At 38.5% G+C, this 15,388-nt stretch overlaps 1 protein-coding gene across 11 annotated transcripts in view; it reads right to left on the bottom strand.

Annotated features, from left to right (window-relative positions):
- Positions 1–15,388, bottom strand: part of LOC109079679 (protocadherin gamma-A11-like) — a 159,243-nt gene that overhangs the window by 85,341 nt on the left and 58,514 nt on the right. The window contains exon 1 of one of the 11 annotated variants that reach the window (XM_042737877.1): positions 10,370–12,959. The exons of the other annotated variants lie outside the window; for them this stretch is intronic. Within the exon in view, the coding sequence (XP_042593811.1) occupies positions 10,370–12,778 (2,409 nt within the window). The 5' untranslated portion in view covers positions 12,779–12,959. Of the gene's footprint in view, positions 1–10,369; positions 12,960–15,388 lie in introns of those variants that run through there. 11 annotated transcript variants of the gene reach the window in all.

Below are 15,388 nucleotides of genomic sequence, written 5' to 3' on the forward strand. Positions count from 1 at the left end.
CTTTTCAACTGTTCATAATCAAACGACCTCACGGCATGAATGACCCCGGTGTCTCCGTTAATGGATAGGAAGGAGGACACCGGTGCGCCATTGAGATCAGAGGACAACAGAGAATAAACTACAGTGCCATTCTGTCTCCAGTCCGGGTCTGTAGCTGATACTGAACAAATAGAGGAGCCAGGTTTGTTATTTTCTTGCACATGAGCTCTGTAACTCTGCTCCTGAAATACAGGTGGATTATCATTCACATCAGCTACACTCAGGTGAATATTCTTAGTGGAAGATAAAGGCGGAGAGCCCTCATCAGTAGCAGTAATTGTAATATTATAATCAGTGAGCAGCTCGCGGTCTAATTCACCTGTGGTCACCAGAGAATAGTAATTTTTGATTGAAGGTACGAGTTTAAATGGGACGTTTTGCTGAATGGAGCAGCGCACCTGTCCGTTATTCTCAGAGTCTCTGTCCTGCGCATTAATGATGCCAACCTCTGTACCGGGTAACACATTCTCAGGAATTGGGCTATTCAAAGATTTTACTATTATTATAGGAGCGTTATCATTAATGTCACTTACACTTATTATAACATTCGAGTAAGATGTTAGACCTGATCCATCTTTAGCTATTATTCGCAGATTAAACGTGGCTTCTTCCTCAAAATCTATTGGCCCTTTTATGCTGATGACACCTGTCTTTCGATCAAGGTAAAACAATTGTTTGTAGTTTTCCATAACATGGCTAAACTCATACATCACTTCTCCGTTTTGTCCCTCGTCGGCATCAGTAGCGCTCACTGTCACCACTACAGTATCTAGAGGAGAATTTTCAGGCAGACTGACTTTATAGACGGCCTGACTAAAGACTGGAGCATTATCATTAGCATCCAGCACAGTGACGTGTATAGCTACAGTACCTGATCTCGGTGGTGTCCCGCCGTCTACAGCAGTGAGAATTAATGTTACCTCCTGCTCGCTTTCGCGATCGAACTCTTTATTTAAAATGAGTTCGGCGTATTTCTCTCCAAGAGAGTTGCTTTGCACGGATAAAAGAAAATAACCATTATTTTGGATAGCATAGCTTTGTACAGAATTTTGCCCAATATCCGCATCATTTGCTTCAAGTAAGAAGCGTTTGCCCTTATCGGCGGATTCTCTGATCTCCAGATGAATCTCATCTTTACCGAAATTAGGACTGTTGTCGTTAACATCTTGAACACGGAGACTGATACTATATAATTCTAAAGGATTCTCCATCACGAATTCTTGATTTAAAACACATGAAGCTTTCTTTCCGCATAGTCCCTCTCTGTCGATTCTCTCCGCTACGATCAGTTCTCCAGTATTCAGATTAATGTCACAGTATCGTTTTCTGTTACCTTCAGCATCAACTCGAGCCTTACGAGATGACAGTCTGTTCACATCGAGCCCGAGATCCTTTGCTATATTTCCAATCACAGATCCGTGTTTCATCTCCTCCGGGACAGAATAGCTCATGTCTCCATAAGCGGTGTGCGCCATCAGCACGAAGAACAAAAAGCCAAACATCTCACCAGCAATATAGTAGGTGTAGATATCTTTGCGGGAATGAGTGCAAATGTAACCACGTTATCCACATGTAAAGAAAGGCAAATGACTCAATATGGCAGATAAACGAGGACAACGGATAATACTCTCATTGTTGGCGAATTTCTACAGCAAGATGAGACGTCAGTCCAGAATGACATCATGAACAGGGTGGAGAGAAACATCTTTGTGAATGTCAACTACTAAACTGTTAAACAGCGACACTAAGAGTTCAATTATGAGACTGCAAGTACTCTTATAGCTCTGATATTAAATGGCAAAACTTGGATATAAGCACATTAAATTACTTCATAACATCAAGAGTTCTGCACGATGAAATATTCTCGTTAGATGTGAACAGAGAAGAAGCCTAATTTTCTAGAGCATCAATGCGTAAAATAAACACCGTGTATGTAGACAGACATACTTAAGCAAAACCTCCACAGCAATGGACACTGGCCCGTACAGCAGCGTGGAAAGCTTATAGATATATGCCGTCCCATTCTAAAACGTCTATTCAGTAAACTGATTTTTAAAAGAAATACTGAAATGAGAATTTAAATAACTTCATTAACTTAGTTCTGACAACATGGTTAAAAATGTGCACGACTAATGTTTAAGGACCGTTTCTCATCGCGTTTTCTTGAAAGCATAATTCCAGCGTTATGTAAAACTTTAGTAAATTACTGAAAAACTCGGACGACTCTTTACAACGTGCAGTAAGTTTATTTTTATTTTCATTTTTGTTATCTCTAATTTACCAAAATGATTCGAAATAAACGATGTCAAAACGTTCAGATAGATCTCCAATTGTCTTTAAGTTTGCTGTAAAGTATTGCCAATAATAATAATAATAATAATAAATAATAATAATAATAATAATAATAATAATAAATAATAAAAACTTGATTATGCGATAATTATAGGCACATAATCATAAATCGCTATGTTTTACGAATCTATTTATTTATTCATTTATTTAAATGTTTTAGCGCTTCTCTTATTAATGTCTCGCTTTTATGAATTCACCATATAAAGAGAATTAAATTCCGAAGCCAGTAACATTCTGTTTAGTAATAGGCCAATATACTTTTAGTTGTATGGAAAATTACACGGTAACTCTTTACTGTTGCTGTCCATGGTGCTGCATCAGCTTTTACGCTGTTTAGGTTGTTGCGTATATTTGGAGCAAGATATAGAGGAGAGAGACAGAGGATGGTACTCATGCAGCACACGCTCAAATAGCGTAATTGATCATTAAATTGTATATATGTATTATAAAACACTTTAAATGTAACTACATTTCAGACCTTAATTGCAGACTTGGGAATGTTTGAATGTGAATAGGACACGTGATCTTTTTCTAGAAGCGAGCCTGTCAATACTAGGCTGACCAAACATGCCATTTTCCCAGGACACGTCCTGGCCAGGATTTCTATATTGCCTAAAATATGCAGGTTTTTGCTTTGGTTTCCTGTTTTCATACTTAATGAAGGCAAAGATCGTTTGACCAATAACATGCAGACATTGTACGTAATCGACCAATCGTGGTGCGTGAGAAGGTGGGATCTACAGAGAACGGTCAAAGCGATGCAAATACGTGTACATATTAGTGTTCGACTTGAAGCAGCACATAGCATACCGATCGGTGTATGACATCAAAGTACCGTGAGAGCGATTAAAAAGCACAAGAATCCGTCTTTTCTCTACATTTATGCATTAAGCAGACGCTTTTATCCAAAGCGACTTACACTGCATTTAGGCTATACATTTTTACCAGTATGTGTTCCCTGGGAATCGAACCAACAAGCTTTTGCGCTGCAAACCCAATGCTGTACCACTGAGCCACAGGAACAATAGAGGGATCATGGTACTTAGTCATACAACAATTGGTCTGCTCAGCGCAAGCAAAGACAAACCGTGGATATTTTAGGCAATATAGAAATCCTGGCCAGGACGTGTCCTGGGAAAATGTCACGTTTGGTCACTCTATCAATACGATCAAATGAGAACACAAATTCACATTCAATTTCTAATCCCAGACCATTAACTATCTGTGGAAAACATAATAATTTAGTCCTACCTGAAACGAACCGCTCATTTCCGCATCAAGCCCTTCAAGATCATCCACAGCGGATTGAGTCTTTTTCAGAGTCAGGCCAGCAGTCAGCGTGCCCTCATTATAAGACCTGACGAACTTGAAGTCACTAGTGCGCGAGCCCGTGGTCAGGTATGCGTCATAACTGTAAGTGCTGCGGAGAGTTCCCGCACCCTCCACCTCTGCGTAATTTGGAGGAAGATAAGCGCTGGGTATGGCTACAGCTCCATCAAACAACAGTCTGGGCTTTCTCCTGCGACAAAACCTCATGGCGAGGATGATGATGATGAAGGTCAGGAAGAAAGTGGAAACGGACACCAGCGCGATGATCAAATAAAACGTCAGTTTGGAGTTGCTCTCGTCGCGAGACATGTCTTTCAGTTCTGGAACTTCAGCCAAGTTATCTGAGATAAGTAAATACAATGCGCACGTGGCTGAAAGAGAGGGCTGTCCGTTATCTCCCACAGACACAATGAGGTTCTGTTTCATGCTGTCAGATTCGGAAATGTCCCGCTGTGTCCTGATCTCTCCGCTGTGGACACCGATAGTGAAAAGTCCCGGATCTGTCGCTTTAATAATGTGATACGAGAGCCACGCGTTCTGGCCAGAATCCGCGTCCACGGCGATTACCTTGGAGATCAGGGAGCGCGCCTGCGCAGCTTTGGGTACCATCTCGGTCATGAAGGATTTTCCTTCCGGAGAGGGGTATAATATCTGAGGGGAGTTGTCATTCTCATCCGTTATGAAGACACTCACGGTCACGTTACTGCTCAGAGGAGGAGAACCGTTGTCTCTGGCTAACACGAGAACTTTGAAACGTTTCAACTGTTCGTAATCAAACGACCTCACGGCATGAATGACCCCGGTGTCTCCGTTAATGGATAGGAAGGAGGACACCGGTGCGCCATTGACATCAGAAGACAACAGAGAATAAACTACAGTGCCATTCTGTCTCCAGTCCGGGTCTGTAGCTGATACTGAACAAATAGAGGAGCCAGGTTTGTTATTTTCTTGCACATGAGCTCTGTAACTCTGCTCCTGAAATACAGGTGGATTATCATTCACGTCAGCTACAGTCAGGTGAATATTCTTAGCGGAAGATAAAGGCGGAGAGCCCTCATCAGTAGCAGTAATTGTAATATTATAATCAGGGAGCAGCTCGCGGTCTAATTCACCTGTGGTTACCAGAGAATAGTAATTTTTGATTGAAGGTACGAGTTTAAACGGGACGTTTTGCTGAATTGAGCAGCGCACCTGTCCGTTATTCTCAGAGTCCCTGTCCTGCACATTAATGATGCCAACCTCTGTACCGGGTAACACATTCTCAGGAATCGGGCTATTCAAAGATTTTACTATTATTATAGGAGCGTTATCATTAATGTCACTCACACTGATTATAACATTCGAGTAAGAGGTTAGACCTGAACCATCTTTAGCTATAATTCGCAGGTTAAACGTGGCTTCTTCCTCAAAATCTATCGGACCTTTTATGCTGATGACACCTGTCTTCCGATCAAGGTAAAACAATTGTTTGAAACCTTCCATAACATGACTAAATTCATATGTCACTTCTCCATTTTGTCCCTCGTCAGCATCAGTAGCGCTCACTGTCACCACTACAGTATCTAGAGGAGAAATTTCAGGCAGACTGACTTTATAGACGGCCTGACTAAAGACTGGAGCATTATCATTAGCATCCAGAACAGTGACGTGTATAGCTACAGTACCTGATCTCGGTGGAGTCCCGCCGTCTACCGCAGTGAGAATTAATGTCAGATCTTTTTGTTGCTCACGATCCAGCTCTTTATTTAAAATTATTTCGGCGTATTTCTCTCCAAGAGAGTTACTTTGCACTGATAAAACAAAATATTCATTATCTTGAATAGAATAGCTTTGTACAGAATTTTGCCCAATATCAGCGTCATTTGCTTCTTCAAGTAAGAATCGTTTGCCCTTAACTGCGGATTCACTGATTTCCATATCAATTACACCTTTACCAAAAAAAGGATTGTTATCATTTATATCTTGAACAAGAAGACTGATACGACGTAATTCTAAAGGATTCTCCTGCACGAGCTCTTGATTTAAAACACATGAAGCTTTCTTTCCACAAAGCCCCTCTCTGTCGATTCTCTCCGCAACGATCAGTTCTCCAGTATTCAGATTAATGTCGCAATATCGTTTTCTGTTACCTTCAGTATCAATGCGAGCCTTACGAGATGACAGTCTGTTCACATCGAGCCCGAGATCCTTTGCTATATTTCCAATCACAGATCCGCGTTTCATCTCCTCCGGAACAGAATAGCTCACGTCTCCATAAGCGGTGTGCGCCACAAACAAGATGGAGAAGAAAAGAAAGAACCTTTCCTGCATCATACTTGGGTGTGCACAAAAAGTCGGCTACTCGATAAAAAAGGTTCGATAAGTAGATAAGAACGAATAAATATCACTTTGAACAGAATTCCATATTCTGCTCTTTCAACAAAGACTAAAGACCATTTCTGTGCAGACACTGGACGAGCATTAAGCAAATATCCCAAATGGGTGGAGATAACAAAAAGAAATGGGAATCAAAGGTCAACAGCGACACCGTGAGGACTAAGTGAGATGTTAATTCATAGATTTATAAAACATATTACCATATTTCCTAAACACACCATAAAATCTAAATCGTTCCTTTAATGAAATTAAAATAAGTAACTTCAGGTGCTGTCCAAGTACACTTAATACACGATTTCTGAATTGTGATAAAGTGAGCGTTATAATGTTACACACTGAAACATAAGAACAAATCCGATGAGCAACCCAAAGACAAACTTTCTTACAAAATTGAACTTGCTGTACAGTTGTACAGTTCATACCCTGACACATCAGCACCATGGACAGCGCCACAGGAGGTCAATACACCTTGTATTGGTCATAACATGGTGGTCTGTTTGTAAAATTCTAGCTTTGTTTTAATCTCATCATGAATTTGAAAATGACAAACATCAGCACATATATCCATGAAATAATAATAATAATAATAATAATAATAATAATAATAATAATAATAATAATAATAATAAATACATTAAGCAAAATAAGCAAATTGGATTTGTTACTTCCTAACACTAATGACATCCACAATCCAGGAAACATACAAAATAGCAAACGCAGAATAATAGCAAAATCATGACAACTTGTATTTATGACTCGTGGAGGATGCTATGGCTTCACATAAATCTTAACACCCAGTGAGAAAGAAGAACTGTAAGAAGCAAGGAATTTTTAAAACATTAATGAATCAGTAACAGATTCCAGCCTTTCTAAATGTTACTAAATCCAACAAGTGCATCACCAATAACTGTAAACAAAACCGGCAAATCTAAACTAGCTTCTATCATAGTAATGATTCATGCCCCAAGTCATGCTGTGAACACCAACATCTAAAGGTTAAGTACAATAAAAAATAAATAGATAAAAAAAATGCATATGAAAAAAAAAATGTTTGACATTAATGGGTCCAACTTAAATTTGTACATAAATTTCAGGATGTGGTGCACCCTTTGGAATAATTACTTTGGATCTAAAATAAGCTGCTTTCAAAACATGGTTTTCCAAAAATAAATGAATCAATAAAATTGGTCTCTTGGCAACTTGCCCCCAGTGATGGGTAAATTGAACCTAGGGAGAGGGTAAGTTGAGCCACATGGAGTTAAACTGTGCCACTGATTATGCAGAAGTAAATAAATAAAAATAAACTAAAAAAAAAAAAAAAAATGAACATTTTCACCTCATGCTATATCAATAAACATGACTTCTTACAATCTATGTGTGAGCCTTGTGATGGACTGACCATCCATGCAGGGAGTTTCCCCACTTGTGGCTAAAGATGCTGGGTTAGGCTCCAGCACTCTGCGAACCTAATAAGGACAATAAAGTTTGAATAATAGAATGGATGGATGAATGCTTAAAAGTTTTATTCAAAGATATAGTTCACAACTCTGAAGGCATTTTTTAAATTATGTAAAAATTTCAGAACAAAAAGTTCAAATTGATAAATAAATAGGCTGTAATTGACCTTAAATAACTGGGCTAACAGTACTCAACACCCCACTTTCAAATGTGGCAGGGATATACAATTTTATAAAAACTTCAATGAACAATTTTCATAAACAAGGCCCATTTAAAATTTTCATAACTAAATCAGGTTTAAAAACAAAGAACAAAATCAAAAATGTTTGGTGTTAATACAATAAAATTACACTTTATGATCATAGGAATGGGTGAGCCACTGGCTCAACTTACCACAGGACACTTGGCTCAAATTACCCAACAATTTACCATTTTAACAAACTTTTATCATCCAGCAGTTTAGAGAACATCATGCTTATATTATAACTTCCTAAAGCACAAAGAAATGACATTTATTTAGATTTGTCTGTAATTATTGAGACGCAAGAAGCATGAGTCCTTGAACATAAAAAATTACTTTGAACAGCAAAAATATATTTATTGAGAAAAAATGATTCAGTGTTACATATCTGTGCATTGCAAAAGTTTGTGAATCTCTAGGATATGTTGTTCATTTGAAAGTGAAATTAGAATCCATTTGTTAAGAGGTGTTTTCATTCAGTGGAATAATTATCAAGGTGTCAGTGCCTTCCTGGTTTTATTTAAAGAACAGGGATCTATCAAACTCTGATCATGTTTGTGGAAGTAAATAATGGCACAAACAAAGGAGATCTCCATGGACCTCAGTTGCCCCTGCATGTAATAGTCTGCAAGGAATTCAGGGTAACCTCTAAGCAACTAAAGGCCTTTCTAACATTGGCTAATGTTATTGTTCATGAGTCCACCATCAGGATAACACTGAACAGCAGTGGTGTGCATGACAGAGTTGCAAGGAGAAAACCAATGCTCTACAAAAAGAAAATTGCTGCCATCTGCATTTTCCCCACCGCATTCAAGCAGGCTCAGCTGACCCCCTACTGCTCACAAAAGATCTACAGACCTGTCTCTCTCCTTCCATTCATAGCGAAAACACCTGAATGAGTTGTTTTCAACCAGGTGCAGCTCAACCTGGCAAAGACTGAGATTTTTGTCTTCCCTGCCACTCCAACTCTACAGCATCATTTCACCATCCAGTTAGGTTCATCTCCTCTCTTTATCTGCCTGCACTGGCTCCTGGTTTCAGCTAGAATGAAGTTCAAGACATTGTTTCTTGTTGAAGCTCTAATTAAATTCTGGGCATGTTTCTAGTTGAAGTTGCATTTGAGGATCTACATCCCCTCCAGAAGCTGAGATCTATGAGTGAGCGATGCCTCATGGTAACATCAAAGACAAGCCCAAAATCACTTTCCATAACTTTTTCGTTCATCATTCCTGGCTGGTGGAATGAACTTCCCACCCCTTTCCAGAATGCTGAATCCCTGACAAATTTCAAGCGACACCTGCAAACTCATCTCTTTTGTCACCATTTGACTTCATCTTCAAATAAATAAATAAATAAATAAATAAATAAACAAAAACAACAACAAAAAACTTTGCTTTCTCTTTCCTTAATTTCTCACTGTCTAGCCTGTGCTGATCTGATGCCTTAAACTTTGTATTACAAGCACTTTATACAAAAGCAATTTATTTGCCTCTTAATGATGAATAGCTTATTGTTTTCATCAATTGTAAGTCACTTTGGATAAAAGCGTATTCTAAATGAATAAATGTATATGTAATGTAATGTCTGCAACTTGCTAAAGATCATGTGGACCAACCAGAAGGCTATTGGAGAAATGTTTTGTGGACAGATGAGACCAAAATAGAACTTTTTGGTTTAGATGGGAAAAAGGAAGAAAGAAAAACACTGCATTCCAGCATAAGAAACTCTGAAACATGGTGGTAGTATCATGGTTTGGCCCTGTTTTGCTGAATCTGGGACAGGACAACTTGCCACCATTCATGGAACAATGAATTCTGGATGCAGCAAATTATAAAAGAAAACATCAAGACATCTGTTCAAAAACTGAATCTCAAGAGAAAGCAAGTCATGGAGCAAGATATCGCCCCCAAGCATACAAGATTTTTTATTTTATTTTTTTACCAAAAATGGTTTAGGAAGAACAAAGTTAATGTTTTGGAATGGCCAAGTCAAAGTCCAGACCTCAATCCAACTGAAATGTTGTGGAAGGACCTGCAAACAAAACAATCAGTTCATATGAGGAAACCCACCAACATCATAGAGTTGAAGTGGTTCTGTACTGAGGGGCTAAAACTCATACAAAATGTTGTGCAGGACTGATCAGCAGTAACAAGAAACTTTACTTGCAGTAATAGCTGCAAAATGCAGTCACACCAGATACCGAAAGCAAAGATGAGTAATAATGGATAGTTTTTCCTCTATAAATAAATGACTTTTTTATCTCCTGTGTTTATCTGATGATATTCCATGTCATATTTATGTAGAAAATAGAAATTCTAAAGGCTTCACAAACATTCAAACAGTGCTGTATATATTTAGTCGCATCACCAATTTTAAGGATGCCTAAAATCAAAGGGTGGCTCAACTTCCCCAGAGGCTATATATACTGTATATAACGATTGAACGAACTTAATGTAAAAATTTCTAAATAGATTCTGTGACATTTACTTAACCACAAAATCCCTTTTAAGCCAAAGCAAGAATACAAACAAGTCGAACTGCCGAAAAGGTTAACTGTAAAAGATAAAAACATACCTGAGAAACATACTCTATTCCCTCGGCAAAATCATTAAGATCATCGGCGGATTGAGTCTTTTTCAGAGTCAGGTCAGCAGTCAGTGTGCCCTCATTATAAGATCTGACGAACTTGAAGTCACTAGTGCGCGAGCCCGTGGTCAGGTATGCGTCATAATTGTAAGTGCTGCGGAGAGTTCCCGCGCCCTCCACCTCTGCGTAATTTGGAGGGAGATAAGCGCTGGGAATGGCTACAGCTCCATCAAACAACAGTCTGGGCTTTCTCCTGCGACAAAACCTCACGGCCACGATGATGATGATGAAGGTCAGGAAGAAAGTGGAAACGGACACCAGCGCGATGATCAAATGAAACGTCAGTTTCGAGCTGTTCTCGTCGCGAGACATGTCTTTCAGTTCTGGAACTTCAGCCAAGTTATCTGATATAAGTAAATACAATGCGCACGTGGCTGAGAGAGAGGGCTGTCCGTTATCTCTCACTGACACAATGAGGTTCTGTTTCATGCTGTCAGATTCAGAAATGTCCCGCTGCGTCCTGATCTCTCCGCTGTGGACACCGATAGCGAAAAGTCCCGGATCTGTCGCTTTAATAATGTGATACGAGAGCCACGCGTTCTGGCCAGAATCCGCGTCCACTGCGATCACCTTGGAGACCAGGGAGCGCGCCTGCGCAACTTTGGGCACCATCTCGGTCATGAAGGAGTTTCCTTCCGGAGAAGGGTATAATATCTGAGGGGAGTTGTCGTTCTCATCCGTTATGAAGACACTCACGGTCACGTTACTGCTCAGAGGAGGAGAACCGTTGTCTCTGGCTAACACGAGCACTTTGAAACTTTTGAAGTGCTCGTAATCAAACGATCTCACAGCATGAATCACTCCGGTGTCTCCGTTAATGGATAGGAAGGAGGACACCGTTGCGCCATTGAGATCAGAGGACAACAGAGAATAAACGACAGTGCCATTCTGTCTCCAGTCCGGGTCTGTAGCTGATACTGAACAAATAGAGGAGCCAGGTTTGTTATTTTCTTGCACATGAGCTCTGTAACTCTTCTCCTGAAATACAGGTGGATTATCATTCACGTCAGCAACAGTCAAGTGAATATTCTTAGTGGAAGATAAAGGCGGAGAGCCCTCATCAGTAGCAATAATTGTAATATTATAATCAGAGAGCAGCTCGCGGTCTAATTCACCTGTTGTCACAAGAGAATAGTAATTTTTGATTGAAGGTACGAGTTTAAATGGGACGTTTTGCTGAATGCAGCAGCGCACCTGTCCGTTATTCTCAGAGTCCCTGTCCTGCACATTTATGATACCAACCTCTGTACCGGGTAACGCATTCTCAGGAATCGGGCTATTCAGTGACTTAATTACTATAATTGGGGAATTATCATTGATGTCAGATATCTCAATAACAACAGTTGCATGAGATACCATTCCTAGTCCATCTGTGGCTTGAATTGGAAGCTCAAAGGATGACTCGTCCTCATAGTCAAGAGACCCTATTAATGTGATTCTGCCATTAATTGAGTCGATTGAAAAAAAAGTCATGTCCCTTTCTGAAATATGGCCAAATTCATATGTCACTTCTCCATTTTGTCCCTCGTCAGCATCAGTAGCGCTCACTGTCACCACTACAGTATCTAGAGGAGAATTTTCAGGCAGACTGACTTTATAGACGGCCTGACTAAAGACTGGAGCATTATCATTAGCATCCAGCACAGTGACGTGTATGACTACAGTACCTGATCTCGGTGGAGTCCCGCCGTCTACTGCAGTGAGAATTAATGTTACCTCCTGTTGTTGTTCACGGTCTAATTCTTTATTAAGTACTAGTTCACCATACATCTTCCCTGTTGTTTTTGCAGCAACAGCCAATTCAAAATATTTATTCTGCCCTAAATTATACGTTTGAACCGAATTAGTCCCTATGTCTGCATCGTGAGCCTCCTCGAGCAAAAAACGAGCACCTTTTACAGCCGACTCACTGATCTCAAATTTTATTATATCTTTTTTAAAGATAGGGGTATTGTCATTTACATCTTGCACGTTTACGTTAATGCGATGAGATTCAAGAGGATTTTCCAAAACCAGCTCCTGTTTTATAACACACAAAGCTTTCTTTCCACAAAGTCCTTCTCTGTCGATTCTCTCCGCTACGATCAGTTCTCCAGTATTCAGATTAATGTCGCAGTATCGTTTTCTGTTACCTTCAATATCAACGCGAGCCTTACGAGATGACAGTCTGTTCACATCGAGCCCGAGATCCTTTGCTATATTTCCAATCACAGATCCGCGTTTCATCTCCTCCGGAACAGAATAGCTCATGTCTCCATAAGCGGTGTGCAACACAATGGAGGCGAAGAGAAAACCCCGCAGACTAAAAGAAACCAATAACATCCACCTGTTATTCATTTTCGCTTGAGAATGATAAATATGTTTGGTTGAATATATCCTGTCCCATAAAATACTCCGAGGTTTCAGCACATAGGTCTACAAAACGAATGCTGCCGAAAATGTATATGGCGTCAATAATAATCGGCAGTACAAAGGGGAATGGCAATATTTCAGGGTGGAGAAATAACAACCACTTTACTTTGCAGGTGCACAGCGACACCGTGAGGATAAAAAAAATGATATTTTGTATTTTATGCTTAAATACATGCACAATGCTGAAATTTTATTTCATACTTTGTAACATTATATAAAATAGCCTAACTGATTTTTTCCCCCACGGCATTTTATATATATATATATATATATATATATATATACTTATATACATATATATATATATATATATATATATATATATATATATATATATATATTACCTTTTCAGAGAGACAATCTATTTAGAATATTGTTCTATTGAGAAATACACTACATGCCTGATTTAGTCTGCAACCTAACTGACAATAAAAACCATTTACAAGCTAACTGATGAGCCCACAATCTAAATTTAGCACGATAAAATATTTCTCTATTATTTTCTCTATTAAAAAAATGCTAATACAATTAAATACAAGCAAAATGGGGTGTGAAAATATATATATATAAATATATATATTAGTGTAAAATTAAATCTAATGCAAAATATTAACTATATATCTAATTCCAATTCAAAATATTAAATATATATTTAAATACCTTATATTTATTATGTATATATAAAATAGACACACATAAATTATATATTTAGAAAATATTTACATGTATATACATTTATATATTTATATTCTTATATTTTATATTATATATAAACATATTTAATATATAAACATAACATATTCTTCTTAAATATATACATGCATGTGTGTGTATTTATATATACATAATAAATATACACAGTAATACACACATATATTATGTAAACAAAACTTTTAATTTGGATGTGATTAATCGTGATTAATCATTTGACAGCCCTAATAATTATATATATATATATAATATATATATATATATATATATATATATATATATATATATATAGGCTGTTTATTATCCACAATCCTTTATTTTAAACCCCAAACAAAGCTAACACTTCACTAAACCACAAATAACAATTTTTATAAACAATGTGGCACAATTATTGGCACCCCTTGAAATTCTTAACAGTAACGGAAGTATATTGCTATTCAAGTTGTATTTTTTCTGACTAGCGGCAGTGATTAATACAGTGATTCAGTCTAGTTCTGTAGGCTACACAATCATGGGGAAGACTGCTGACTTGACAGTTGTTCAAAAGACAAACATTGACACCTTGCACAAGGAGGGCAAGACACAAAAGGTCATTGCAAAAGAGGCTGGCTGTTCAAAGAGCTCTGTGTCCAAGCACATTAATAGAGAGGTGAAGGGAAGGAAAAGATATGGTAGAAAAAAAGTGTACAAGAAATAAGGATAACCGTACCCTGGAGAGGAATGTGAAACAAAACCCATCAAAAATGTGGGGGAGATTCACAAAGAGTGGACTGCAGCTGGAGCCAGTGCTTCAAGATCCACTACGCACAGACATATGCAAGACATGGGTTTCAGCTGTTGCATTCCTTGTGTCAAGCCACTCTTGAACAACAGACAGCGTCAGAAGCGTCTTGCTTCAAAAAGGACTGGACTGCTGCTGAGTGGTCCAAAGTTATGTTCTCTGATGAAATTAAATTTTGCATTTCCTTTGGAAATCAGGGTCCCAGAGTCTGGAGAAAGAGAGGAGAGGCACACAATCCATGTTGCTTGAGGTCCAGTGTAAAGTTCCCACAGTCAGTGATGGTTTGGGGTGCAATGTCATCTGCTGGTGTTGGACACAGTGTTTTCTGAGGTCCAAGGTCAACGGAGCCATATAGCAGGAAGTTTTAGAGCACTTCATGCTTCCTGTTGCTGACCAACTTTATGGAGATGCAGATTTCATTTTCCAACAGGACTTGGCACCTGCACACAGTGCCAAAGCTACCAGTACCTGGTTTAAGGACCATGGTATCCCTGTTCTTAATTAGCCAGCAAACTCACCTGACCTTAACCCCATAGAAAATCTATGGGGTATTGTGAAGAGGAAGATGTGATATGCCAGACCCAAGAATGCAGAAGAGCTAAAGGCCACTATCAGAGCAACCTGGGCTCTCATAACACCTGAGCAGTGCCACAGACTGATCGACTCCATGCCACGCCACATTGTTGCAGTAATTCAGGCAAAAGGAGCCCCAACTAAGTATTGAGTGCTGTACATGCTCATACTTTTCATGTTCATACTTTTCAGTTGGCCAAGATTTCTAAAAATCCTTTCTTTGTATTGGTCCTAAGTAATATTCTAATTTTCTGAGATACTGAATTTGGGATTTTCCTTAGTTGTCAGTTATAATCATCAAAAATAAAAGAAATTTTTTAAATATCAGTCTGTGTGTAATGAATGAATATAATATACAAGTTTCACTTTTTTGAATGGAATTAGTGAAATAAATCAACTTTTTGATGATATTCTAATTATATGACCAGCACCTACCTATCTATCTATCTATCTTTTTTTATTTTTTTTTA

The sequence above is a fragment of the Cyprinus carpio genome, chromosome B14 (genome assembly GCF_018340385.1).
Source record: "Cyprinus carpio isolate SPL01 chromosome B14, ASM1834038v1, whole genome shotgun sequence".
NCBI classification, from domain to species: domain Eukaryota; kingdom Metazoa; phylum Chordata; class Actinopteri; order Cypriniformes; family Cyprinidae; genus Cyprinus; species Cyprinus carpio.